At 45.1% G+C, this 27,366-nt stretch overlaps 2 protein-coding genes and 1 long non-coding RNA gene across 3 annotated transcripts in view; 2 read left to right on the forward strand and 1 right to left on the reverse strand.

Moving 5' to 3' along the window:
* The window catches only part of gpx4a (glutathione peroxidase 4a), a 101,063-nt gene that overhangs the window by 35,059 nt on the left and 38,638 nt on the right, over positions 1-27,366 (reverse strand). The window lies entirely within an intron of this gene.
* The window catches only part of LOC132972059 (uncharacterized), a 71,487-nt gene that overhangs the window by 11,780 nt on the left and 32,341 nt on the right, over positions 1-27,366 (forward strand). The window lies entirely within an intron of this gene.
* On the forward strand, positions 7,078-18,589 carry LOC132955461 (cytosolic phospholipase A2 gamma-like). The gene is made up of 14 exons (XM_061028311.1): positions 7,078-7,140; positions 7,680-7,790; positions 8,473-8,615; positions 9,404-9,590; positions 9,701-9,806; positions 9,901-10,041; positions 13,519-13,584; positions 14,835-14,840; positions 15,939-16,073; positions 16,221-16,358; positions 16,451-16,534; positions 17,864-18,018; positions 18,172-18,343; positions 18,420-18,589. Exons 1-14 carry the CDS (start codon positions 7,078-7,080, stop codon positions 18,587-18,589), a joined length of 1,677 nt encoding a protein of 558 aa, XP_060884294.1.

Genomic DNA, 27,366 nt, shown 5'->3' on the forward strand with positions numbered 1-27,366 from the left:
AACAAATATCTGGTCCATGTATCTCTGTAATGTTTATAGATGTTTTATAAACCATCTCTTAAAGGTTTATAAATAATGTGGTCATCATTAACAAACACTTTATAAAGTGTATGAAATGTTATAATGTGTGCATCAATAAACTGTTAATATAACATAAATTATAGCATTAAAAATCATTATCAAACATTATTAACTATCAGTTCATTGTTTGTTAACAGTAAATAACTATTAACTCATGGTTAATTAACTATCTTTATTTACCCTTATTTACCCTTTACAGATGATGGTTATTATAAAGTGTTACCCAAGAAAATCATTTATATACAAAGTTTGCCAAATTCACCTTAGAGAAACTAACCTGACTGTCAGAGGAATGAAGTTCTGCATATTCAGTATCTGCTATCTGTCAGTCACAGTAAAAAGTGACATCAAAAGATGAACTGAAACAGGCAATAAACACTGGATCCATTTTATACCACGATTGAACCACAGACTGTAAATATTAAAGGACGCACCCATCTGTTCCTGCAGGGGGCGCTGGAGTCCCATCGATGGCGGTCTCCATGCTGGAAATGCTGTCTCAGTCTAACTTTCAGTCAACCTAATGACAGACTGAGAGCTGGAGCTGAGGCGGGTTATAAACCTCCTGACAAACCGTTACACCACGCCCACCTGTCAATCAGGTCAGCTACACGCCTTATTGTGCATAACTCTTATCCTTCATCAAATCAAAACATTCACCCCCCGTACAGTGTGTGTCGATCAAGACATGAGATAATCACACCTATTTGGTTTTTTGAACCAGGCTGTAAACATGTTAATCTCTGCTGTAAAAACAGACTTTTTAGAATGGGTGTGTATGTGACTTCCTGTGCTTCTGCAGCCAGCCTCTAGTGGACAATCAAGGAACTGCAGGAGTTTACACTTCAGCATCGGCTTCATTTGTCAAACCTCTTTTGTCACCTCTTTGCAACATGTCAAACATTAATAGGCCTATATCATTAAATCCAGTCTATCCTGTGTAAATGTGTGTCTGAGTCATGACTGTCTACAATGAGTGAGAAGCTCGAGTCCTGCTGGCTGTGTTGTTGTCAGAGCCGTGTTTACATGGACCTTGTGTATAAAAGCTGTTTTAGTCAAGAACTAGAGAGAAGAAGAACATACTCACTGATTATTTGAATGTTAGTAAGAGTTTTTAGATCACGCTCATTCTGTGTCAGTTTACATGAAATGTGAAGCTACGAGCTAACTAAAGAGCGCTAACATTAGCATGCTAACACAACAATGCAGGACACAAGTGATTGCAGCTCGAGCAAAGGACAATTTTGTCTGCCGCTTGCACTAAACTCCGAGTGGAGGGGGGTTGGAGGTGTGTCTCTGGAGGAAAGCGAAGGCTTCAGTATGGAGGAGGTGTGGCTAAACTGCAGTTTGTTTTGGTTTCATGCTGGTGCTCAAGGGCAACATCTACTGGATGAAAAAGTCTCACATTCTTCCTTTAAAAGCCGTCCGACCCAGACAGATGATCCACTGTGAAATACATCAGCACGTGTAGGCCTGAAGGCACAGTGAAGCAGTGAAAAATTGTGTATAAACTCTTAGAACCTGCCTCTAGTGGCCAATCGATGAACTGCACTCAGTGGCTCTTCTACCTCTTAACTGTCTCTTTCTGTTTTATAAATAGTTGTTTTCTTTTAAAGTTTTGAAGGTTTCCTTCGTGCTGCTGTTTTTTTTGTTATCTTGTGGTTGGGCTTTTCTTTGTCTTACCTCTTTGTGACTAAAATGCTCTGATCAGTTTGTGTCATAATAAACTTTATTCAGATCAAAACATGGTTGTGAAATCTGGTATTTTATTTTATATGTAAATATTAGAATATTACATAAGATCAATCAAATAAGTGTTTATGATACAGAAATGTTGACCTTCTGAGAATTAGGCTTTGTTCATTTATGCACACAATACTTGGAATAGTCCATGGAGGGTTAACAAACCGTCAGTACAGAACAGAACCCAGTAGCATTCAACTGTTACAATATGCACTCAAAGATGGAAATATGTGCAAAATTATCTGCGCAGGAAAATGGGTCAGAAGGTCAAAGCCGACCCTAAGGAGGGATAAAGGGGAAAGCTTTCTGGGGCCAGTCCCATGTGGAGGGCCGATGGAGGTTAGGAAAAAAAACCAACATGGTCCATTCTTATTTTAGGCAGCAATGACCACATGTTAATTTACACCTCAATACTCACCATGACCTCTTTTATTTGGGAACGTTACCAACGTAAGCAGGCCCAGAGGAAGCTAATGTTAGCCAGGATGCTAGCGCTAACACCACTGATCAATTGTGCATACAATGATTTAAATCCTATCCTGGGAGGGCCCTTCACTGGACCTCTCAGGGGTCCAGACATTTTGGCATGCGGGCAGGCCTGCAGAAGGTTATAATGTGCACGTTAGCTTTTGTGCAATTTAACACAGGGGAAACTGTCATGGTATTCTGTGCTTCTAGCCTAGTGTGACGATCCTACTGGATCCTTGTTTTGATGTCTTGGCTGTTTCTGTTTTCAGGTGCCATTGGTACACAGACTCTGACTGTGGCCAGAGATTACGCAGCCAAGCTGGCCCACCATCGTGTTCCTGCTGCTCTTCAACAGAAACAACTGCAAAGGTCTTACACAAAAAAACAAAACATTTAATTCAGGAGAATGTAAAACTCTCAAACATCTGTCTGATCATCTTTGTTTTTTATCATGCTTCAGATGCAGAGGAGGTCAGGACAAGATCAAGTTGTTGTTGGAGACAGTGAAAGAGAACATGAAGAGAAACAAAGGAACTCTGCTGAGAGAGATCAAGAATGTGGCTGAACGCAGACGCTGCAAGTAGAGATGTGAGCAGGTGTTTGTGAGGAGATCAATTCAGGAATCCAGTATATATATATCTCCTCCTCTTGTCCATTAAGTCTGTCCTGCAGAGAATCTCTGAGTTTTGTCTTTTCGGTTTGGTACGCTAACACACATAACACATAACACACACTCTCAGTAGACGCACTACATGTGTCTCTATCGCGCTCTGTCTGTGTGATTCAAGCTAGCATGCACGCATCACGGCAAACACATTCATACTTAAACCGCTTAATAAACATATTTAAATACTTTATACACAGAAAGCTTAGCACAGAAGGCCATATTATGCCCTTTTTGGGGTTCATATATTTAATCTATGTACCTACTTTTGTACGTTCACAATAGCTAAAGTTCTAAAAAAGTGTCTGTTTTCATGTACTGCTCCTCCTTGCTCCCTCTACACTCTGAGTCCGTCAGCTACGCTCTGCTGAGCCCCCACTGTTAGACCCCACGTGGGCCAAGTCTGCTTTGATTGGTCTGCCGATCCGCTCTGTTGTTATTGGTCAGTTGCTCAGCACGGTTCTTGGAAATGTCCCGCCTCTTTTACTATATTGGGAATGCAGCCACTGGCTCCGTCCGAGGGGAGCATAAACATTAGCACCTTAGCACTACTGTGCTACCGCAGGCTACGACATATCGTGGGCGTGCTACAGAAGTTAACAGGCGTGCAACATGAGCTGCTGGGCTTGCCACAACGAGCCAATGGGCTTAGATCAGTGCTCTCACACTGACAATGACGTTGGACTGACACATTTTTATCGAGGGGGGCTAGAACCGAGCGTTACATGCAGCTAATGCTACAGCTGACAGTAGGACGTAGGAGAAGCCGCGTTTCCGCAGACTTTGAATTTTTGCACATAGATGTGCCTAATCATGCACAGGACACTTGGAAAACACACTAAAGAGCATATAAAACCAGAAAAAGCATAATATGGGACCTTTAACACTAACTTGTTCCCGGAAACGTACACATTTATATTTGATTTTATTCACTTTTAACCAGTATTCTTACCTGTAAGGGGAGAAATAAAGAAGAAAGAAACAAACACGTTGTTGCTGGCTTTCATTCAATGGTGTAATGAATGAGGCTCAGACAGCACGGTCCCCCTGCTGGCGTAAAACCGGAAGTGTAAAATAAGAAACTCTCAAGACCAAACCAATCAATCAGTCTTTGTCAGGTGTCGCATTGCTAACGCTGACCGCAATGCATTGTGGTTATATGCGCCAAGTTGACGGTAGTAGCTCTTTGTTTACATAAGGATCAGAAGTCACGTGCACACATGTCTTGCTTTGCTTCCTTTTTTTGGAGAAATGGTTCGCTCGTGTTGTGTGATTAATTGCAGAAATAAGTCACATGACGTGAAAGGTAAAGCACTTGACAACGAGGCACATTATTTTAAGTTTCCCACCTGGAAAAGGGGCTTTGGACCGCAGGTAGAGGGCATATCGAAGAGGCGTCGGATGACCTGAGTTGCAGCGGTGAGACGCAAAAACATCACGTTCGCTAAGATATCTCCGTTCATGTGTGTTCGATCTCGACACTTGCATAAGGGTAAGTAACATCGTTTTTGTTGTGTTTATAATGTTGCTTGATTATTTATTTATCAGCCTAAAAATTGGCTAAATTAACTTCAGAGTCATGCCTAGTTTAGCCAAGCTAGTAGACAACAGATTTCAGATCATCAGGTCTAATTAAGATCTTAAAAACTACATGTCATTACAAGCCAACCTGCTGAAGAAATGATGGAGACTGATCTGGGCCACACAGACATTACGCAGACAAACATTGCACAGACAGACATTGCGCGCTTTGCCAGGCAGGGTAAACACCAGCAGCAAAGGAGAAACAGCCTGCAAACAGCTGAGCTGGATGCCTACCGGGCTGACTAAATCAGCCTCACAATGAGGAGGAAGCATATGAAGCTGGAAGAAGGGACCAACTACAGACTGAGAACTCAGACGTGGAAAGTGGGCACCAAAGAGGGCGCTGGAGAAAGTGGCCAGGAAAACACTCACAACACCAGACATAGCCTTTGCTCTTTTATCTTGTTACATAATAAAGTATACATAAAGACATTTCTGTATATGTATTGTTCTTGTTAGTTATCCATGATTTTTTTAACAGTATTTACCCATTTTAAAATGTAATCGGTTACCAAGTTTATTAGGTATTTTATTATTTTCACTTTCATTACCAGCATTTTATTTATTTGTTAAGCCATGTATTTTTTTCATACATGAACCCTGCCCTCCATAAATGTCACAATCCAAAAGATGCTGAAGATTCTTTTATTTAGAAATAGCAGCAACACTAGAGAACAGGTAAACATAAACAAAGTGCACAATCTGCATTTGGTTATCTGCTACAAGCTGCTGTCTGTGTGTAGTGTGCCGTTTTGAATAGTTCAGTTAACGGTAACATAATATAAATAGTGAGTAAGCATATATATTATGCTAGTTTGAACAGCAAGAACACACCCAGCTGTCATCTTTGGTTGGTGCGTGTTAAATAAACAAAGCAAAGAAACCATAAGCAGGCCCTTATTATACACACATGACATTATTTGGTAATTAAAGTCATTGCGTCCTATTCGTAAAATGTCCGTGGGCCTCAAGGGATTTATAGTTCTTGAACTGGTCAAAAGTATATGTACTTATACCATACACAAGGTAATTTGTAATGCCCAGGTACGAGGTCGGAGGCAACAATGCCGGGTCAGTATTCAAACATCTTGCGGCTAGGTCGTAAGGATCAATATCGTTGATTGATGCTAAATTCTCCAAATATGGTATGGTATCTCCTCACAACGCTTTCTTCTTCTTCAGTTTGACGATTAAGTGGGTCGATTGAATACATTTAGTGTCAAACGTTATTTCTCTCTCTCTGTTGTGTTTTGGTTTTGTTGCTACCGCTAATATGGCGCTGACGTGACGTCACCAACTAAAAAATCACGTGTCTGACAAAGACTGATTACAGATATACTTTTAAACTGAACCTAAGCAAAATGAACAAACATTTACTTATAACACTTGTTTTTAAGCGGTTTCCTAAAACATTTTAGAAAGACACTTTAGAATTTGAATATGTACTATTGTATCTGATATTAGCAGCCATGTTTTACAACCTTTCGCCTGCAGGACTCACAGACTGTGGATTAACATCTTGGTTACTTTTTACCAAGAACAAAGGAACTGATTAAGGATTTAAAAGTCTCTCCCTCAGACAGGCTTTGGGAGAAAGGATATTATGAACTTTTACAACACCTTGAATAAACAACCAAGCAGGAAACAGAACGCTCTGCTATTTACGAATTGACCTCGGAGACGTGAACTCTGACCAAAACCCCAGACATCACTTCTATGTAAGTCATAAAACCAGCAGCTCTGGAGTTCCTCAGAAAAGACTGTCATAATTTTAGATAAGGGTTAGATTGTAAACTGCCACCACATTTGTTAATCCGGTCTGGTCCGGTGTCAGAGGCAAGAGGAATTCACACTTTAAGTAATAGAAATATAGACTTTATTAACAATATTATTTAATTTAAACAATGGCTATAAACCCTGGGTTAAAAGGGGTCAGCTGAGGTAAACCCATCCTGGCCAAAGTGGCCACCCTACGACCCTAAAAACACACCAAGTGAGGATAAACACACCCTTAAGAGACACTGCACACTAACACACAGCAATCAGTTGAACAGCACAATAACAGAAAAGGGTGACTGCATGCACGTCCACCACTAAGGACCACTTCACACTGTCAGACGGTCAAAACCACTTCAAACCATAGGGGGAGGCAGAGGGCTGCCTTAGCCACAAAGTCACCCTCAATGAAGACCCAGACCGGGTATTAGCGCATCCAATATTAAAATGAGGTTTAATGACATACATGCAAAACTTAGCTGAGACTAACAAACAAAACAAACATGAAAAAGATAATTGTCTTAACTCGCCCAGTGAGACCCCGTATGTAGTGTGTGTGTGTGTGTGTGTGTGTGTGTGTGTGTGTACGAGAGAGAGAGAGAGAGAGCAGCTATTCGATACAGTTTTTGTGTTTGTCTTTCTGATCTTGTCAGAGTCTGTCCAGTGAGCATTCCTGATGATCAGGAGTCAGAGGGCAGAACTGTGATATTAATATTTAACAGGGTTAGGGTTAGGTTAGGTTACTTCCTCCTGATGTTAGTATGCTTCGTGATTTTGAAGCTGTGGCATCAACAGAGAGCAACATGGAGGAGAAAAGAACTGAGGTGAGAGCTGCACGACAAACCATGCTGTGTTAGGGGGTCTCATGTTTTTAACCAGGAAGTAGACTCATACTTCTCTAACCTGCTGCACACTAGAGGTGTCATAATTTCAGATTTTTTTAATATGATTTTTGGTAAAAATCTAACAATATATTGTTTAGAAACCATGGCAACATAAATAGAAGTCCTAGGTGACCCAATATTGGGACATATTTATTTTTATTTTTAAAGATTTTGTGATTTTAATGGAGAGATAGGACAGTGGATAGAGTTGGAAATCAGGGAGCGAGAGAGAGTATGGGATGACATGCGGGAAAGGAGCCACAGGTGGGATCTGAACCCGGGCCGCCAGCTTGGAGGACTACAGCCTTCATACATGGGCACTAAACACTGCTCCACCAGAGCCCCATTGGGACATATTTTGTTTTCAACTGCCAGGCAAACTGCACTCCGTCTAAAGTGCACAAAATCAACGTCCTGAAACTCTGCCAGTGTGCACACCCCAAGACAATGTTGATTTAACTGTTGTTTGTTTGTTTCAGAAATCCGTGCGTCAGTCTGAGAGTTTGTGTGAAGGTGAACAGAAGTACGTTCTCAAGAGGAAAGAAGGCGTCCTGCAGTCTCTCAAAATTCTGAGAATCAACTGTTCTGAAGTAAGAGAAGAAGAAACATCAGAAACAGAAGATTTGTCTCTTTACTCTTTTCTTTCATGAAAGATTATTTTTTAATGTTTAACATCTTCTGATCAGGCTGCACAGTGGTCAAGGTCAACGTAGACTTTATCATCCCCGAGGGGCAGGGGGGTTACATTATGTCTTTTAGGAGAAAAATGGTACCAGGGACAAATAAATTTTTTAATTTGTTAGTCCTGCACCTAGGTGTAGGTATATCTGCGAACAGATGGCAGCAGCTTGTACTCTGTACCCTCCTAGGGTCTTTTGTTTTTTTCATTAGCCATCAGCCATAACTGTCCTTGGTACTTTCCAGTAGAGCTGTCCTCATATGCTTCTTGTACTCGTCCTTTTCAGAGCAGGGACTCTGCAGGCTGAGCTGCTGTCATCTTGGCCACAGTGCTTTAGTTTTAGTTAAGCATATGTGCATTGTACATTTCTTAGCCTTAGTGGATTATGTTAATGGTCTATAATGTGCAGTGCACACTGATTCACTCTGTACTTTTATGTGAATTTTATAAAGACATAGAGTTTACTGAGTAACATATGATTACTTATGAGCACACAATTATTAATATAATAAATGAGCCGGATCTTTCAGATCACTCCAGCAGAGTTAGGCTGGGACATATATCTTTCACCTCTCGATGATTTCTCCCTGCAGGACTCGGTCCCTCACATCGCTATGCTGGGTTCAGGTGGAGGTCAGAGAGCCGCCGTGGCTCTGGTGGGAACTCTCTATCAGATGGGGAAAGACGGTCTGCTGGACTCTGTGCTCTACCTGGCAGGAGTCTCTGGGTCGACATGGTAATGATATTCACACTCACACTTCAGCATCAGACTGTGTGAACGAGATGAACAGGTCTGCAGCTTCAGTTCAGTCCCATGAAAATGTTGCATTCAACTGTCAATGAGTCTAATTCACAGCATCTCAGGTTTTATGGAAAGAGACAGAAGCGACACGAGAGAATACTCGAGAATACTCTGAATTTATCTAAATGGTTCATCCAATGCATGATGTTTAATTAATGCAGATGCAGTGTTTGATCTACAATAACATGCTAACGCTTATTTTACAATTTATTTAATGTGACGGTGACTGCATCGTTCACCAACACCTTCGATCTACTTGATGTAAAGAGAGCAGCTCCCTCAGACCCTGGGAGCTGGTAACAAGAGGACTTTAAGTGACTGGATCACAGGGTGGAGACTGAGGCTTCCAACATTTTTCATGTGTATAAAATCACTCGGTTTTAGGGGAGCAGGTTCAGTATAGTCTATCAAATCAGGACATGTCACTGATTTAGTCGAGGAGTGGTCGATGCAGGCCAGATGACTCCATCATACAGAGAACAGTGATGGGTTATAGGGCCTTCAGATCAGTTATAAACCTCAATGCTCCATGGTATCCAGCATACAAAGATTTTAGGTGTTGAGAAGATGCATGCCTTAGTCAGAGGCTTAAAAGTCGCAGCAACACGTTTTCTTTGCTGTCTCCTGTCGGTGAGAAACAGCTGTGTTTCTGTTTATGAAGAGACGTATAACTGCAGGCTCTTCATGTCAGTCTCTCCTCCCCTTGTCCTCTCCTCCGTCAGGTCCATGGCCTCTCTGTACAGTAACCCACGGTGGAGCAAGGAGATGGACAAAGCCATGTCCAGCCTGATTGGTCCAGGGGTGAAGGCTTGCGAGGCTCTGTCATGGCTGGACGAGCGAGCGAAGGAGGAGGACTTCTCTCTCACTGATATCTGGGGGATGCTGGCCTCAGCTAAAATCATGAAAAAGGTTCCAGTAGAAGAAAAACTTTTGACTCCTTTATATTAAAGTGTCCAATTTAAGTGCATCACACTTTGATTTTATTTGGAGTCTTCTGATTTGATCTCCTGTTTCATCAGATGGACCTGCGGCTTCTTTCTGCGGAGGCCAGCCGAGACGCCACCAACCCCTACCCCATCTACTGCGCCATAGAGAAGCACTGCTTGTCAGAGGGGCCTGTGAAAGGTACAGCCAGGCTTCTCTAACACGTCATGTTAGTTCATGAAAAGACAGAGAGTTATTGACTGTTATGATATTAAACATCCTCTGTGTCTCTCAGGGACGTGGTTTGAGATAAGTCCTCATGAGGCCGGGTTCACAGACCTCGGCCTCTTCATCGAAACATCTCTTCTGGGCAGCAAGTTCGAGAACGGAAAGGTGCAGGAGGAGATAGCTGAGATGGACATGGTCAAACTAAAAGGTATGTGTTCACATGGAGAGGTAGAGTGGAACTGCAGCACTGCAGTTTTGAAGCAGCTGGTAATTGTGACCGTTCAGTGTTGAAACAGACTGTTGTTAAGGTCTTTATATTGTTTCAGATATATTACTCACACTGATTCCAAAATACATTTATAATGTATGTGAAAAATGTGTGTAGGGAAAATTGGTATGAAGGAACATAGGGATGAGGGATCATCGGCCTGAGGTAACATCTGGATGAGGGAATGTAGGGCTGAGGAGCCATCAGGATGAGGGAACATAGGGATGAGGTAACATAGGGATGAGGGTACATCAGAATGAGGGAACATTGGGATTAAAGAAAACAGAGGGAACATTGGTATGAGGGAACAGATGCCTGAGGGAACATCGAGATGAAAGAAACAGAGGCTTGAGGGAACATATGGATGAGGGAACATCGGCCTGAGGGAATATTGGTATGAGGGAACATTGGGATGAGGGAACATAGGGATGAGGGAACATTGGGACTAAAGAAAACAGAGGGAACATTGGTATGAGGGAACAGAGGCCTGAGGGAACATCGAGATGAAGGAAATAGAGGACTGAGGGAACATTGGTATGAGGGAACATAGGCCTGAGGGAACATTGGTATGATGGAACATCGGGATGAGGGAACATAGGAATGAGGGAACATTGGGATGAGGGAACATTGGTATGAGGGAACAGAGGCCTGAGGGAACATCGAGATGAAGGAAACAGAGGACTGAGGGAACATTGGGATGACGGAATATTGGTATGAGGGAACATAGGCCTGAGGGAACATTGGGACGAGGGAACATCAGGATGAGGGAACATAGGCCTGAGGGAACATCAGGATGAGGGAACATAGGCCTGAGGGAACATCGAGATGATGGAAACAGAGGCCTGAGGGAACATATGGATGAGGGATCATCGGCCTGAGGGAAAAATGGGATGAGGGAACATCGGGATGAGGGAACATTGGGATGAGGGAACAGAGGCCTGAAGGAACATCGGGATGAGGGAACAGAGGCTTGAGGGAACATCAGGATGAGGGAACATATGGATGAGGGATCATCGGCCTGAGGGAATATTGGTATGAGGGAGCATTGGGATGAGCGAACATAGGGATGAGGGAACATAGGGATGAGGGAACGTAGGGCTGAGGAGCCATCAGGATGAGGGAACATAGGGATGAGGTAACATAGGGCTGAGGGTACATCAGAATGAGGGAACATTGGGATTAAAGAAAACAGAGGGAACACTGGTATGAGGGAACAGATGCCTGAGGGAACATCGAGATGAAAGAAACAGAGGCTTGAGGGAACATAGGTATGAGGGAACATTGGGATGAGGGAACATAGGGATGAGGGAACATTGGGACTAAAGAAAACAGAGGGAACATTGGTATGAGGGAACAGAGGCCTGAGGGAACAGAGGCCTGAAGGAAATAGAGGACTGAGGAAACATTGGTATGAGGGAACATAGGCCTGAGGGAACATTGGTATGATGGGATGAGGGAACATAGGAATGAGGGAACATTGGGATGAGGGAACATTGGGACGAGGGAACATTGGTATGAGGGAACATTGGGACGAGGGAACATAGGTATGAGGGAACATCAGGATGAGGGAACATTGGTATGATGGAACATTAGGATGAGGGAACATAGGAATGAGGGAACATAGGGATGAGGGAACATTGGTATGAGGGAACATAGGCCTGAGGGAACATCGAGATGAAGGAAACAGAGGCCTGAGGGAACATTGGGATGAGGGAACATTGGGACTAAAGAGAACAGAGGGAACATTGGTATGAGGGAACAGAGGCCTGAGGGAACATCGAGATGAAGGAAACAGAGGACTGAGGGAACATTGGGACGAGGGAACATAGGTATGAGGGAACATTGGGATGAGGGAACATTGGTATGAGGGAACATCAGGATGAGGGAACATAGGCCTGAGGGAACATCGAGATGAAGGAAACAGAGGCCTGAGGGAACATATGGATGAGGGATCATCGGCCTGAGGGAACATAGGGATGAGGGAACATTGGGACTAAAGAAAACTGAGGGAACATTGGGATGAGGGAACATAGGTATGAGGGAACATCGAGATGAAGGAAACAGAGGCCTGAGGGAACATATGGATGAGGGATCATCGGCCTGAGGGAAAAACGGGATGAGGGAACATCGGGATGAGGGAACATTGGGAAGAGGGAACAGAGGCCTGAAGGAACATCGGGATGAGGGAACAGAGGCTTGAGGGAACATCAGGATGAGGGAACATCGGCCTGAGGGAATATTGGTATGAGGGAGCATTGGGATGAGCGAACATAGGTATGAGGGAACCTTGGGATGAGGGAACATAGGGATGAGGGAACATTGGGACTAAAGAAAACAGAGGGAACATTGGTATGAGGGAACAGAGGCCTGAGGGAACAGAGGCCTGAAGGAAATAGAGGACTGAGGAAACATTGGTATGAGGGAACATAGGCCTGAGGGAACATTGGTATGATGGGATGAGGGAACATAGGAATGAGGGAACATTGGGATGAGGGAACATTGGGACGAGGGAACATTGGTATGAGGGAACATTGGGATGAGGGAACATTGGGACTAAAGAGAACAGAGGGAACATTGGTATGAGGGAACAGAGGCCTGAGGGAACATCGAGATGAAGGAAACAGAGGACTGAGGGAACATTGGGACGAGGGAACATAGGTATGAGGGAACATTGGGATGAGGGAACATTGGTATGAGGGAACATATGGATGAGGGATCATCGGCCTGAGGGAACATAGGGATGAGGGAACATTGGGACTAAAGAAAACTGAGGGAACATTGGGATGAGGGAACATAGGTATGAGGGAACATCAGGATGAGGGAACATAGGCCTGAGGGAACATCGAGATGAAGGAAACAGAGGCCTGAGGGAACATATGGATGAGGGATCATCGGCCTGAGGGAAAAACGGGATGAGGGAACATCGGGATGAGGGAACATTGGGATGAGGGAACAGAGGCCTGAAGGAACATCGGGATGAGAGAACATAGGGATGAGGGATCATTGACCTGAGGGAACATCGGGATGAGGGAACGTAGGGCTGAGAGAACGTAGGGCTGAGGAAACATCGCGATGAGGGATCATCGGCCTGAGGGAACATAGGGATGAGTGTACGTAGGGCTGAGGAGGAATTAGGATGAGGGAAGATAGGGATGAGGGTACGTCAGGCTGAGGGAACATCTGGATGAGGGAACATAGGGTCGAGGAAACATCGGGGTGATGGATCATAGGCCTGAGGAAACATCGGGATGACGGATCATATGCCTGAGGGAACATCGGGATGAGGGATCATCGGCCTGAGGGAACATCGGATGAGGGAACAGAGGAAAAAAATGTCCTCTTGAATTTTCTGCATGTGTTGATCCTGAAGGATGGTTTGTCATAAAAAAAATGAATCCTCCTCTTCAACCCGTGCAGGCATTTTTGGCAGTGCGTTGGCTCATGAAGGCAGGATCATAGACTACATCCTTCACTGGCTGCATGGTAAACTTCATCATTTCATACCTGATGACAAGAGATCAGATGAAGCTTCATTGATAAACAAACAATTGCATTTACCATTACTTAAATGAACCAATTGAACAAGTTAATGCTTAAATTTAACTAAAGAGATTCATAGTGAAGTTAAACAAAGATTTTTCTATTTTAATTTCAATTTAACAGATTGTAGCAGGATGATTATGTCTCATCCCTGCTTAATAAGTGAGGCTCTGTTGCTTTCCTTTCAATGGGGTTCTCGTTAGCCTATCACCTCATGGGGGCCCTCTTTAAAGGATAGCCATTTCCAGCTCCTGTCCATCTCATATAACTAAAACTTATATCCTATGCATTGTTTCATGATACCTTCTTGCCTTTATTTAGAGATTTTTCTTGGTGGATTCTCAGTCAGTGTGAATGAAGCTGCTGGTTACGACCCCTACAGCGAGAGCATGACGCACGCCTCCACCTTGTGTGTGGATGAACACGGCCTGATTGGTATGTACGCCTCACGACAAGTCTTGTAAGCCCTTGCCGTTATTTTCTTTGTATTTATCATGTATTTATGTGTGGCAGGGACTGCTTGTTGGGCTTGTAACCGCTCCTCTGGTGTGCTGTGACGGTGTTGGATTAATTCAGGAATAATTGCTTCTTTGCTGAGCCTCTGTTTCGCTCTGTGCTGCTTTGCCCTGCCGCCTGCTTTGCTTTGCTTTGCTTTGCTTTACCAGGCTTCATTTCGCTGGCTGTTTAGCTTGCTACTGTCGTGATTTTGTTGCCCACATCGATGGCTGAGGGACTAATTCTGCTGTATAGCTGTCACAATGTGGATTCTAAATCCTCAAAGGGATGCTTCACCCGTTGAAACATGAATCTGTATTGACATTGGGTCATAGATGCAGTAGAAATGCCCTGGTGGCCAGCGGGCAGCAGCAGCCAAGACACAAGACCGGCCTGTCGGCAGTAGCCGTCTCGCCGCTATATTTATATTTTTTCGCCATTATCAGCTTTCTCCATAGAGCCTGTTAGCATAGCTTCCAAGCAATATGGCGGATGTTAAGTTTCGATTCTGGGAGCGAGGTCCCACCCACTGATCTGTGATTGGTCTGTTGCTTCAGTGGTCAAAAATATGAGGAACTAGTGTTGTAGTTTCACCCCGCTTCCAGCTTCCAGTGACGCAAAATTATGATTTTTGCGTCACTGGAAGCTCCTTTTCAGACTCAGAAATACAAAGATTTCCTGTCTCAGGGGAAAATGAGGGCCGGGTGCATGACCATTCAAAAATACTACCAGGTTTCTAATGATACAAAGCTTAATGCAAATGGGTGAAGTATCCCTTTAAGTGTGCTGATGTAGCTGACAGCTTTTGTTGGTTAATTTAAGGGGTACATGTGGGGTTTATTATTTTGGTTATTTTGTCCTATCTAGTAGTGCTGCACATTAGTTATAGTTTCAGTAACTTATCAACTTTGTTTATTCAATTAGTTAATTAATAGGTGACATTCACTTTTTTAAATTAATTTTCATTGTTTTTGTTATTTTTGTTAGATAATTTGAGTACATTATAACATATTTTGGCTCAATTAAGTGTCTTTTCTATTTTATTTCATTATTTGTTTCTGGGGTTTTGTTTCTTAATTTGCAATTACAGGTTGTTTTGGCAGCATTTAACAGGTTAACCTGTTAATTGGTGGCTGCCAACCCTATCAACTTTGGTCAATTCTGTTCCTATATTGTGTTTTGTTATGTTCTTTCGCTAATTGCAACCTCACTAACTCCCCTTCCCTGTCCTTGTATTACTGAGAGCCAAAGGTGGTGGTGCTGGTGTCCCGGGTGGTGGTTTTCCCCCCTTCCTTTTTGCTGTCTATCCCTGGTCTTGATTTTACTTTATGATAGAGTGTGTGAGTGACTGCCTCATGTTATTGGGGTGCTTTTTCACTTTTAATTTTCTTGGGGTCCCTCTCACCCCTCGTCGACTCATCTCACCATTGGTAAGCCTCAGCCTCTGTCAAGGTCTACCTTTCTCCCTCAACCTCCTTGTGTGTTTGATGTTTTGAAACTCCCAAGGTGGCGTTGTCGTGCATTTTTTGGGGGGGTTGTGTTGAGGTTACCTTAACTAAAACTCTATATCTAAGGTTAAAGATTGTTTTCAACCACTTCTCGGTAGCCACTAAGTGGTTACTTAGTGGTGACTTAGTGGTTACTTAGTGGTACCTTAGTGGTTACTTAGTGGTACCTTAGTGGTGACTTAGTGGTTACTTAGTGGTGACTTGGTGGTTAACTGATTGGCAGTGATTGGTCCTTTGATCAACTTCTTGTTGTAATAACTTGATGTTTTTTGTGCCACTCAGTGCCCGATCAAGAGGACCCTGCAGCTACACAGTACAAGCGTCTTTACCAAGGCTTCCGTAAAGTCATAGCTGTGACCAGAAACACCGTGAAGGATCCCGCTGCACAGTCTGACCTCGACAAGCTGCACAAACTACTGGAAAACGCTTGTAATGATGATAATCAGAGATATGAACCTGACCACTTATTATTTTCATTTATTCACTGTAAACATGTTGGTTCATCACTTGGTTTGCATTAAGAAGAAGTAAATGTATGATTTGAAACACCACATTGTGCGATGGGATCTCTTCCAGATGAGGCGCTTCTTGTTGAGTCCGAGTCCAAGAGTTTGCAGGAAATGGAAAGTGTTTTCCAGCAGGGGAGTGAGCAGCTGCTGGCTGTGGTGGAGTGCTGGAGCCAGAGTCTGGTGGACGGAGGTTTCATAACTCACGGTCAGAGAGAGGAAGAGAAACAGCCGATCTAACACGTTTGTTTGATTTGAATGAGGTGTAAACACGTCTGTGTATTTCTGTTTCTCTCACAGCTAAATTTATAATAACGCGTGTCCTACCTCTAATCTTGAAGTGGGAGTGGGGAACAACCAACAACTTCCTCTACCAATTCCAAAGTAAGACCACACATTATATCAGCAACACTCACTGTGAAAGTATTTCAACCATGTTTAGAGAAAGGAAAGTTTTGATATTTATTATTGTATATTATACTTTGTGTGTTCTGACTTAAATACCTTTAAAACACAATCTGCAGTTGTCCAAAGTTTGAATGGGTCAAATGATACGTGTATGTGAATTTTTTTCACCCTTTAAAGATTTTCCCTTCATGACATCACAAAGGGCAGTAGCCCCTCCCCCAGGTGGGTGACACTCCCACAGCTAGGTGCTTGTTCTGCCCTCTGAGTCTGCCTTCTCACCGTAAACAATAGGGCATGGAGCGAGAAAGCCCGAGTACACCCAAGCCCTTCAAGAGAGGGGGCGTGGTCACACACAGCTCATTTACATATTTAAAGGTACAGACACAGAAACAGCCTGTTCTGAGCAGGGCTGAAATAGAGGGGTTTATAGGCATGATCAAATACAGGATCAGAGTGGATTTATAACAAGAAACTTCACAGACATGTTTTGAGGAGCTCTGAGATTTATTTACACTGAAGAAGAGGAGGAGAATATGTGACCTTAAACATCATCTTAAAATCCTCCAATGAGAGCAGCTTGTTTCAGCTCTTTTGGTGATTGGTTCAGAGTAAAAGGAGCAGCAAACTTAAACGTCTTTTTCCCCAGCTCAGTTCTGACCTTTGGAACAGACAGCAGGAAGATTATAAGTCCCTGTACTCTTCTGGCTGATGGAGGTCAGAAGGTTTAAGCAGACCTGAGATAGACTTGTAGATAAGAACACTCTCGTGTTTAAATCTGTGTGTGGACAAAGTCGACCATCCAACACATGCATCCAACAAACAGTGATTTAATCTGAGCGATGAACCTCAGAGAGTGCAGAGCATGTAAGCTTTGAGACGAGGTGTGCACGTATAAAACATCACCAGGATCCACCACATGCAGACATGGTCCCGTCAGTTCTTAGGAACATTTCAGGGTCTTTGAGCTCAATGTTTCTCCAAACACAAAGAAACCTCAGCACCACTAAGCAGAGACAAAGACAAACAGTGAAGTGGTGCATTTAGCAGCTTAAAGGTCAAACATTTGTCTCAGCAGCTGCTGGAGACCAAAATTAGAGTTTAAAGGAGAGTCTATTGGACTCACTTTCAAAAAGATATAATGTATATCTGTATGTATAGAGGTGTATAAGAAGCCTTCTGTTGATATACAGTAACTGTGAAAGGAAAAATATAACGTGAGACAATACAAAAACATACATGACAATCAAAACAAGTCTGCCTGAAACTTGGTTGAATTAAATATTTGATGTTCCTGTTGCCGGGCAGACTCCAGCGTCCCACCTTGCCTCCACACTAAAGAGAATCTCCATCTGGTGGACGCCGGGTTATTGGTGAATGTCCCCTACCAGTCATTTCTGGGAGACAAGAGAGACATCGACCTCATCATCGCTCCAGAGTACAGCGCAGGGAACATGTTCGAGGTACTGCTCAGTGTGTTTGTGTGTGTGAGAGAGTATGTATTTATCAAGCAGCATCCTCCGTTGTTGAAAAATAATCCTGCAGTTCCTTGAGTTTGTTTACAGCCTGGTTCAAAAAAACAAATAGGTCTGATTAGCTCATGTCTCGACTCACAGACTCTGACTGTGGCCAGAGATTATGCAGCCAAGCTGAAGAAGCCTTTCCCGAAGATAGACGAGAAAATCCTGGAGGAGCGAGACTGGCCGAAGGACTGCTACGTGTTTGAGGGGAAGGAGAAGGAGCCCACCATCGTGTTCCTGCCGCTCTTCAACAGAAACAACTGCAAAGGTCTTGCACTTAAATCAGGAGAATGTAAAACTCTCAAACATCTGTCTGATCATCTTTGTTTTTTATCATGCTTCAGATGCAGAGGAGGTGAAAGCAAAGATGTCAGAGTACTGCACCTTCCAGGGTCCATACAGTCAGGACAAGATCAAGTTGTTGTTCGAGACGGCGAAAGAGAACATGAAGAGAAACAAAGAAACTCTGCTGAGAGAGATCAAGAATGCGGCTGAACGCAGACGCTGCAAGTAGAGATGTGAGCAGGTGTTTGTGAGGAGATCAATTCAGGAATCCAGTATATGCTTGCTTGACTTTACTGTATACAAATTTAAACTCTCAGAGAGATAAGGTGTAACATAACAACACCTGATGTCATCTTCTGCTGGAATCATGTGATGCATCTGAACTTTAAATAAAGGATGGTTCATTGTGAGAGGTCTTGTCTGTTTTTATTGTATTTTACTGCAGAACATGAAGGTCACAAGTCCACTTCTGTTGATGTCATCACTGTGCTTGTGTTTTGAAGGATGAGCCGATACACAAGGTCAAACATAAATCGACTGACAACCAACTTCTGTATGCAACAGCAGTTTGTGTTTTAAAGAATGTTGGTACACTCCATAACAATATGAGCCTGTCAAGGACAAAAACAACAACACAGTCTGTTTACCCGCTGCAGACGTTACAGTCTGTTTACCTGGTTACAGTCTGTTTACCTGCAGACGTTACAGTCTGTTTACCTGGTTACAGTCTGTTTACCTGCTTCAGACGTTACAGTCTGTTTACCTGCTGCAGGCGTTACAGCCTGTTTACCTGCTTCAGACGTTACAGTCTGTTTACCTGCTGCAGGCGTTACAGCCTGTTTACCTGCTTCAGACGTTACAGTCTGTTTACCTGCTGCAGACGTTACAGCCTGTTTACCTGCTGACGTTACAGTCTGTTTACCTGCTGCAGGCGTTACAGCCTGTTTACCTGCTGACGTTACAGTCTGTTTACCTGCTTCAGACGTTACAGCCTGTTTACCTGCTGACGTTACAGTCTGTTTACCTGCTTCAGACGTTACAGCCTGTTTACCTGCTTCAGACGTTACAGTCTGTTTACCTGCTGCAGACGTTACAGCCTGTTTACCCGCTGCAGGCGTTACAGCCTGTTTACCTGCTGCTGACGTTACAGTCTGTTTACCCGCTGCAGACGTTACAGTCTGTTTACCTGCAGAAGTTACAGCCTGTTTACCCGCTGCTGACGTTACAGTCTGTTTACCTGCAGACGTTACAGCCTGTTTACCTGCTGCTGACGTTACAGTCTGTTTACCTGCAGACGTTACAGCCTGTTTACCTGCTGCTGACGTTACAGTCTGTTTACCCGCTGCAGACGTTACAGTCTGTTTACCTGCTGCAGAAGTTACAGTCTGTTTACCTGCAGACGTTACAGCCTGTTTACCCGCTGCAGACGTTACAGCCTGTTTACCCACTGCTGACATTACAGCCTGTTTACCCGCTGCTGACGTTACAGTCTGTTTACCCGCTGCAGATGTTAGAGTCTGTTTACCTGCAGACGTTACAGCCTGTTTCCCTGCTGCTGACGTTACAGTCTATTTACCTGCTGCATATGTTACAGTTTGTTGACCCACTGCAGATGTTACAGCCTGTTTACCCGCTGCAGACATTACAGTCTGTTTACCTGCAGACGTTACAGCCTGTTTACCTGCTGCTGACATTACAGTCTGTTTACCCGCTGCAGACGTTAGAGTCTGTTTACCTGCAGACGTTACAGCCTGTTTCCCTGCTGCTGATGTTACAGTTTGTTGACCCGCTGCAGATGTTACAGCCTGTTTACCCGCTGCAGACGTTACAGCCTGTTTACCCGCTGCAGACGTTACAGCCTGTTTACCCGCTGCAGACGTTACAGTCTATGTAGCTGCTGCAGACGTTACAGTCTGTTTACCTGGTTACAGTCTGTTTACCTGCTGCATACGTTACAGTCTGTTAACCTGCTGCTGACGTTACAGCCTGTTTACCTGCAGATGTTACAGTCTGTTTACCCGCTGCTGACGTTAAAGTCTGTTTACCCGCTGCAGACGTTACAGTCTGTTTACCTGCTGCAGAAGTTACAGTCTGTTTACCCGCTGCAGACGTTACAGCCTGTTTACCTGCTGCAGAAGTTACAGTCTGTTGACCCGCTGCAGACGTTACAGCCTGTTTACCCGCTGGAGACGTTACAGCCTGTTTACCTGCTGCAGAAGTTACAGTCTGTTTACCCGCTGCAGACGTTACAGTCTGTTGACCCGCTGCAGACGTTACAGCCTGTTTACCCGCTGCAGACGTTACAGACTGTTTACCTGCTGCAGGCGTTACAGCCTGTTTACCCGCTACTGACGTTACAGTCTGTTTACCCGCTGCAGACGTTACAGTCTGTTTACCCGCTGCAGACGTTACAGCCTGTTTACCCGCTGCTGACGTTACAGTCTGTTTAGCTGCTGCAGAAGTTACAGTCTGTTTACCCGCTGCAGCCGTTACAGCCTGTTTACCCGCTGCAGACGTTACAGCCTGTTTACCTGCTGCTGACGTTACAGTCTGTTTACCCGCTGCAGACGTTACAGTCTCTTTACCTGCAGACGTTACAGTCTGTTTACCTGCTGCAGAAGTTACAGTCTGTTTACCTGCAGACGTTACAGCCTGTTTACCCGCTGCAGACGTTACAGCCTGTTTACCCGCTGCTGACATTACAGCCTGTTTACCCGCTGCTGACGTTACAGTCTGTTTACCCGCTGCAGACGTTAGAGTCTGTTTACCTGCAGACGTTACAGCCTGTTTCCCTGCTGCTGACGTTACAGTCTATTTACCTGCTGCATATGTTACAGTTTGTTGACCCACTGCAGATGTTACAGCCTGTTTACCCGCTGCAGACATTACAGTCTGTTTACCTGCAGACGTTACAGCCTGTTTACCTGCTGCTGACATTACAGTCTGTTTACCCGCTGCAGACGTTAGAGTCTGTTTACCTGCAGACGTTACAGCCTGTTTCCCTGCTGCTGATGTTACAGTCTCTTTACCTGCAGACGTTACAGTCTGTTTACCTGCTGCAGAAGTTACAGTCTGTTTACCTGCAGACGTTACAGCCTGTTTACCCGCTGCAGACGTTACAGCCTGTTTACCCGCTGCTGACATTACAGCCTGTTTACCCGCTGCTGACGTTACAGTCTGTTTACCCGCTGCAGACGTTAGAGTCTGTTTACCTGCAGACGTTACAGCCTGTTTCCCTGCTGCTGACGTTACAGTCTATTTACCTGCTGCATATGTTACAGTTTGTTGACCCACTGCAGATGTTACAGCCTGTTTACCCGCTGCAGACATTACAGTCTGTTTACCTGCAGACGTTACAGCCTGTTTACCTGCTGCTGACATTACAGTCTGTTTACCCGCTGCAGACGTTAGAGTCTGTTTACCTGCAGACGTTACAGCCTGTTTCCCTGCTGCTGATGTTACAGTTTGTTGACCCGCTGCAGATGTTACAGCCTGTTTACCCGCTGCAGACGTTACAGCCTGTTTACCCGCTGCAGACGTTACAGCCTGTTTACCCGCTGCAGACGTTACAGTCTATGTAGCTGCTGCAGACGTTACAGTCTGTTTACCTGGTTACAGTCTGTTTAACTGCTGCATACGTTACAGTCTGTTAACCTGCTGCTGACGTTACAGCCTGTTTACCTGCAGATGTTACAGTCTGTTTACCCGCTGCTGACGTTAAAGTCTGTTTACCCGCTGCAGACGTTACAGCCTGTTTACCTGCTGCAGACGTTACAGTCTGTTTACCTGCTGCAGAAGTTACAGTCTGTTTACCCGCTGCAGACGTTACAGCCTGTTTACCTGCTGCAGAAGTTACAGTCTGTTGACCCGCTGCAGACGTTACAGCCTGTTTACCCGCTGGAGACGTTACAGCCTGTTTACCTGCTGCAGAAGTTACAGTCTATTTACCCGCTGCAGACGTTACAGTCTGTTGACCCGCTGCAGACGTTACAGCCTGTTTACCCGCTGCAGACGTTACAGACTGTTTACCTGCTGCAGGCGTTACAGCCTGTTTACCCGCTACTGACGTTACAGTCTGTTTACCCGCTGCAGACGTTACAGCCTGTTTACCCGCTGCTGACGTTACAGTCTGTTTACCTGCTGCAGACGTTACAGCCTGTTTACCTGCTGCAGAAGTTACAGTCTGTTTAACCGCTGCAGACGTTACAGTCTGTTTACCCGCTGCAGCCGTTACAGCCTGTTTACCCGCTGCAGACGTTACAGCCTGTTTACCTGCTGCAGACGTTACAGTCTGTTTACCCGCTGCAGACGTTACAGTCTGTTTACCTGCAGACGTTACAGCCTGTTTACTTGCTGCTGACGTTACAGTCTGTTTACCCGCTGCAGACGTTAGAGTCTGTTTCCCTGCAGACGTTACAGCCTGTTTACTTGCTGCTGACGTTACAGTCTGTTTACCTGCTGCAGACGTTAGAGTCTGTTTACCTGCAGATGTTACAGCCTGTTTACCCGCTGCAGAAGTTACAGTCTGTTTACCCGCTGCAGATGTTACAGCCTGTTTACCTGCTGCAGACGTTACAGTCTGTTTAGCTGCTGCAGACATTACAGTCTGTTTACCCGCTGCAGACATTACAGTCTGTTCACCTGCTGCAGACGTTACAGCCTGTTTACCTGCTACTGACGTTACAGTCTGTTTACCTGCTGTAGACGTTACAGTTTGTTGACCTGCTGCTGACGTTACAGTCTGTTTACCTGCAGACGTTACAGCCTGTTTACCCGCTGCAGACATTACAGTCTTTTTACCCGCTGCAGACGTTACAGTCTGTTTAGCTGCTGCAGACGTTACAGCCTGTTTACCTGCTGCAGAAGTTACAGTCTATTTACCCGCTGCAGACGTTACAGCCTGTTTACCCGCTGCAGACATTACAGCCTGTTTACCCGCTGCAGACGTTACAGCCTCTTTACCCGCTGCAGACATTACAGTCTTTTTACCCGCTGCAGACGTTACAGTCTGTTTAGCTGCTGCAGACGTTACAGTCTGTTTACCTGGTTACAGTCTGTTACCTGCTGCTGACGTTACAGCCTGTTTACCTGCTGCTGACGTTACAGTCTGTTTACCTTCTGCAGATGTTACAGTTTTTTGACCTGCTGCAGACGTTACAGCCTGTTTACCTCCTGGAGAAGTTACAGCCTGTTTACCTGCTGCAGAAGTTACAGCCTGTTTACTTGCTGCTGACGTTACAGTCTGTTTACCTGCTGCTGACGTTACAGTCTGTTTACCTGCAGACGTTACAGCCTGTTTACCCGCTGCAGACATTACAGTCTTTTTACCCGCTGCAGACGTTACAGTCTGTTTAGCTGCTGCAGACGTTACAGCCTGTTTACCTGCTGCAGAAGTTACAGTCTATTTACCCGCTGCAGACATTACAGCCGGTTTACCCGCTGCAGACGTTACAGCCTGTTTACCCCCTGCAGACGTTACAGCCTGTTTACCCGCTGCAGACATTACAGTCTTTTTACCCGCTGCAGACGTTACAGTCTGTTTAGCTGCTGCAGACGTTACAGTCTGTTTACCTGGTTACAGTCTGTTACCTGCTGCTGACGTTACAGCCTGTTTACCTGCTGCTGACGTTACAGTCTGTTTACCTTCTGCAGATGTTACAGTTTTTTGACCTGCTGCAGACGTTACAGCCTGTTTACCTGCTGCAGAAGTTACAGCCTGTTTACTTGCTGCTGACGTTACAGTCTGTTTACCTGCTGCAGACGTTAGAGTCTGTTTACCTGTAGACGTTACAGCCTGTTTACCAGCTGCAGACGTTACAGTCTGTTTACCCGCTGCAGATGTTACAGCCTGTTTACCTGCTGCAGACGTTACAGTCTGTTTAGCTGCTGCAGACATTAGTCTGTTTACCTGCTGCAGACATTACAGCCTGTTTACCTGCTACTGACGTTACAGTCTGTTTACCTGCTGTAGACGTTACAGTTTGTTGACCTGCTGCTGACGTTACAGTCTGTTTACCTGCAGACGTTACAGCCTGTTTACCTGCTGCTGACGTTACAGTCTGTTTACCCGCTGCAGACGTTACAGTCTGTTTAGCTGCTGCAGACGTTACAGCCTGTTTACCCACTGCAGACGTTACAGCCTGTTAACCCGCTGCAGACGTTACAGCCTGTTTACCCGCTGCAGACATTACAGTCTTTTTACCCGCTGCAGACGTTACAGTCTGTTTAGCTGCTGCAGACGTTACAGTCTGTTTACCTGGTTACAGTCTGTTACCTGCTGCTGACGTTACAGCCTGTTTACCTGCTGCTGACGTTACAGTCTGTTTACCTTCTGCAGATGTTACAGTTTTTTGACCTGCTGCAGACGTTACAGCCTGTTTACCTGCTGCAGAAGTTACAGCCTGTTTACTTGCTGCTGACGTTACAGTCTGTTTACCTGCTGCAGACGTTAGAGTCTGTTTACCTGTAGACGTTACAGCCTGTTTACCAGCTGCAGACGTTACAGTCTGTTTACCCGCTGCAGATGTTACAGCCTGTTTACCCGCTGCAGACGTTACAGCCTGTTTACCCGCTGCTGACGTTACAGTCTGTTTACCCGCTGCAGATGTTAGAGTCTGTTTACCTGCAGACGTTACAGCCTGTTTCCCTGCTGCTGACGTTACAGTCTATTTACCTGCTGCATATGTTACAGTTTGTTGACCCACTGCAGATGTTACAGCCTGTTTACCCGCTGCAGACATTACAGTCTGTTTACCTGCAGACGTTACAGCCTGTTTACCTGCTGCTGACATTACAGTCTGTTTACCCGCTGCAGACGTTAGAGTCTGTTTACCTGCAGACGTTACAGCCTGTTTCCCTGCTGCTGATGTTACAGTTTGTTGACCCGCTGCAGATGTTACAGCCTGTTTACCCGCTGCAGACGTTACAGCCTGTTTACCCGCTGCAGACGTTACAGCCTGTTTACCCGCTGCAGACGTTACAGTCTATGTAGCTGCTGCAGACGTTACAGTCTGTTTACCTGGTTACAGTCTGTTTACCTGCTGCATACGTTACAGTCTGTTAACCTGCTGCTGACGTTACAGCCTGTTTACCTGCAGATGTTACAGTCTGTTTACCCGCTGCTGACGTTAAAGTCTGTTTACCCGCTGCAGACGTTACAGTCTGTTTACCTGCTGCAGAAGTTACAGTCTGTTTACCCGCTGCAGACGTTACAGCCTGTTTACCTGCTGCAGAAGTTACAGTCTGTTGACCCGCTGCAGACGTTACAGCCTGTTTACCCGCTGGAGACGTTACAGCCTGTTTACCTGCTGCAGAAGTTACAGTCTGTTTACCCGCTGCAGACGTTACAGTCTGTTGACCCGCTGCAGACGTTACAGCCTGTTTACCCGCTGCAGACGTTACAGACTGTTTACCTGCTGCAGGCGTTACAGCCTGTTTACCCGCTACTGACGTTACAGTCTGTTTACCCGCTGCAGACGTTACAGTCTGTTTACCCGCTGCAGACGTTACAGCCTGTTTACCCGCTGCTGACGTTACAGTCTGTTTAGCTGCTGCAGAAGTTACAGTCTGTTTACCCGCTGCAGCCGTTACAGCCTGTTTACCCGCTGCAGACGTTACAGCCTGTTTACCTGCTGCTGACGTTACAGTCTGTTTACCCGCTGCAGACGTTACAGTCTCTTTACCTGCAGACGTTACAGTCTGTTTACCTGCTGCAGAAGTTACAGTCTGTTTACCTGCAGACGTTACAGCCTGTTTACCCGCTGCAGACGTTACAGCCTGTTTACCCGCTGCTGACATTACAGCCTGTTTACCCGCTGCTGACGTTACAGTCTGTTTACCCGCTGCAGACGTTAGAGTCTGTTTACCTGCAGACGTTACAGCCTGTTTCCCTGCTGCTGACGTTACAGTCTATTTACCTGCTGCATATGTTACAGTTTGTTGACCCACTGCAGATGTTACAGCCTGTTTACCCGCTGCAGACATTACAGTCTGTTTACCTGCAGACGTTACAGCCTGTTTACCTGCTGCTGACATTACAGTCTGTTTACCCGCTGCAGACGTTAGAGTCTGTTTACCTGCAGACGTTACAGCCTGTTTCCCTGCTGCTGATGTTACAGTCTCTTTACCTGCAGACGTTACAGTCTGTTTACCTGCTGCAGAAGTTACAGTCTGTTTACCTGCAGACGTTACAGCCTGTTTACCCGCTGCAGACGTTACAGCCTGTTTACCCGCTGCTGACATTACAGCCTGTTTACCCGCTGCTGACGTTACAGTCTGTTTACCCGCTGCAGACGTTAGAGTCTGTTTACCTGCAGACGTTACAGCCTGTTTCCCTGCTGCTGACGTTACAGTCTATTTACCTGCTGCATATGTTACAGTTTGTTGACCCACTGCAGATGTTACAGCCTGTTTACCCGCTGCAGACATTACAGTCTGTTTACCTGCAGACGTTACAGCCTGTTTACCTGCTGCTGACATTACAGTCTGTTTACCCGCTGCAGACGTTAGAGTCTGTTTACCTGCAGACGTTACAGCCTGTTTCCCTGCTGCTGATGTTACAGTTTGTTGACCCGCTGCAGATGTTACAGCCTGTTTACCCGCTGCAGACGTTACAGCCTGTTTACCCACTGCAGACGTTACAGCCTGTTTACCCGCTGCAGACGTTACAGTCTATGTAGCTGCTGCAGACGTTACAGTCTGTTTACCTGGTTACAGTCTGTTTAACTGCTGCATACGTTACAGTCTGTTAACCTGCTGCTGACGTTACAGCCTGTTTACCTGCAGATGTTACAGTCTGTTTACCCGCTGCTGACGTTAAAGTCTGTTTACCCGCTGCAGACGTTACAGCCTGTTTACCTGCTGCAGACGTTACAGTCTGTTTACCTGCTGCAGAAGTTACAGTCTGTTTACCCGCTGCAGACGTTACAGCCTGTTTACCTGCTGCAGAAGTTACAGTCTGTTGACCCGCTGCAGACGTTACAGCCTGTTTACCCGCTGGAGACGTTA

The sequence above is a fragment of the Labrus mixtus genome, chromosome 3, assembly GCF_963584025.1.
Source record: "Labrus mixtus chromosome 3, fLabMix1.1, whole genome shotgun sequence".
NCBI classification, from domain to species: Eukaryota; Metazoa; Chordata; class Actinopteri; order Labriformes; family Labridae; genus Labrus; species Labrus mixtus.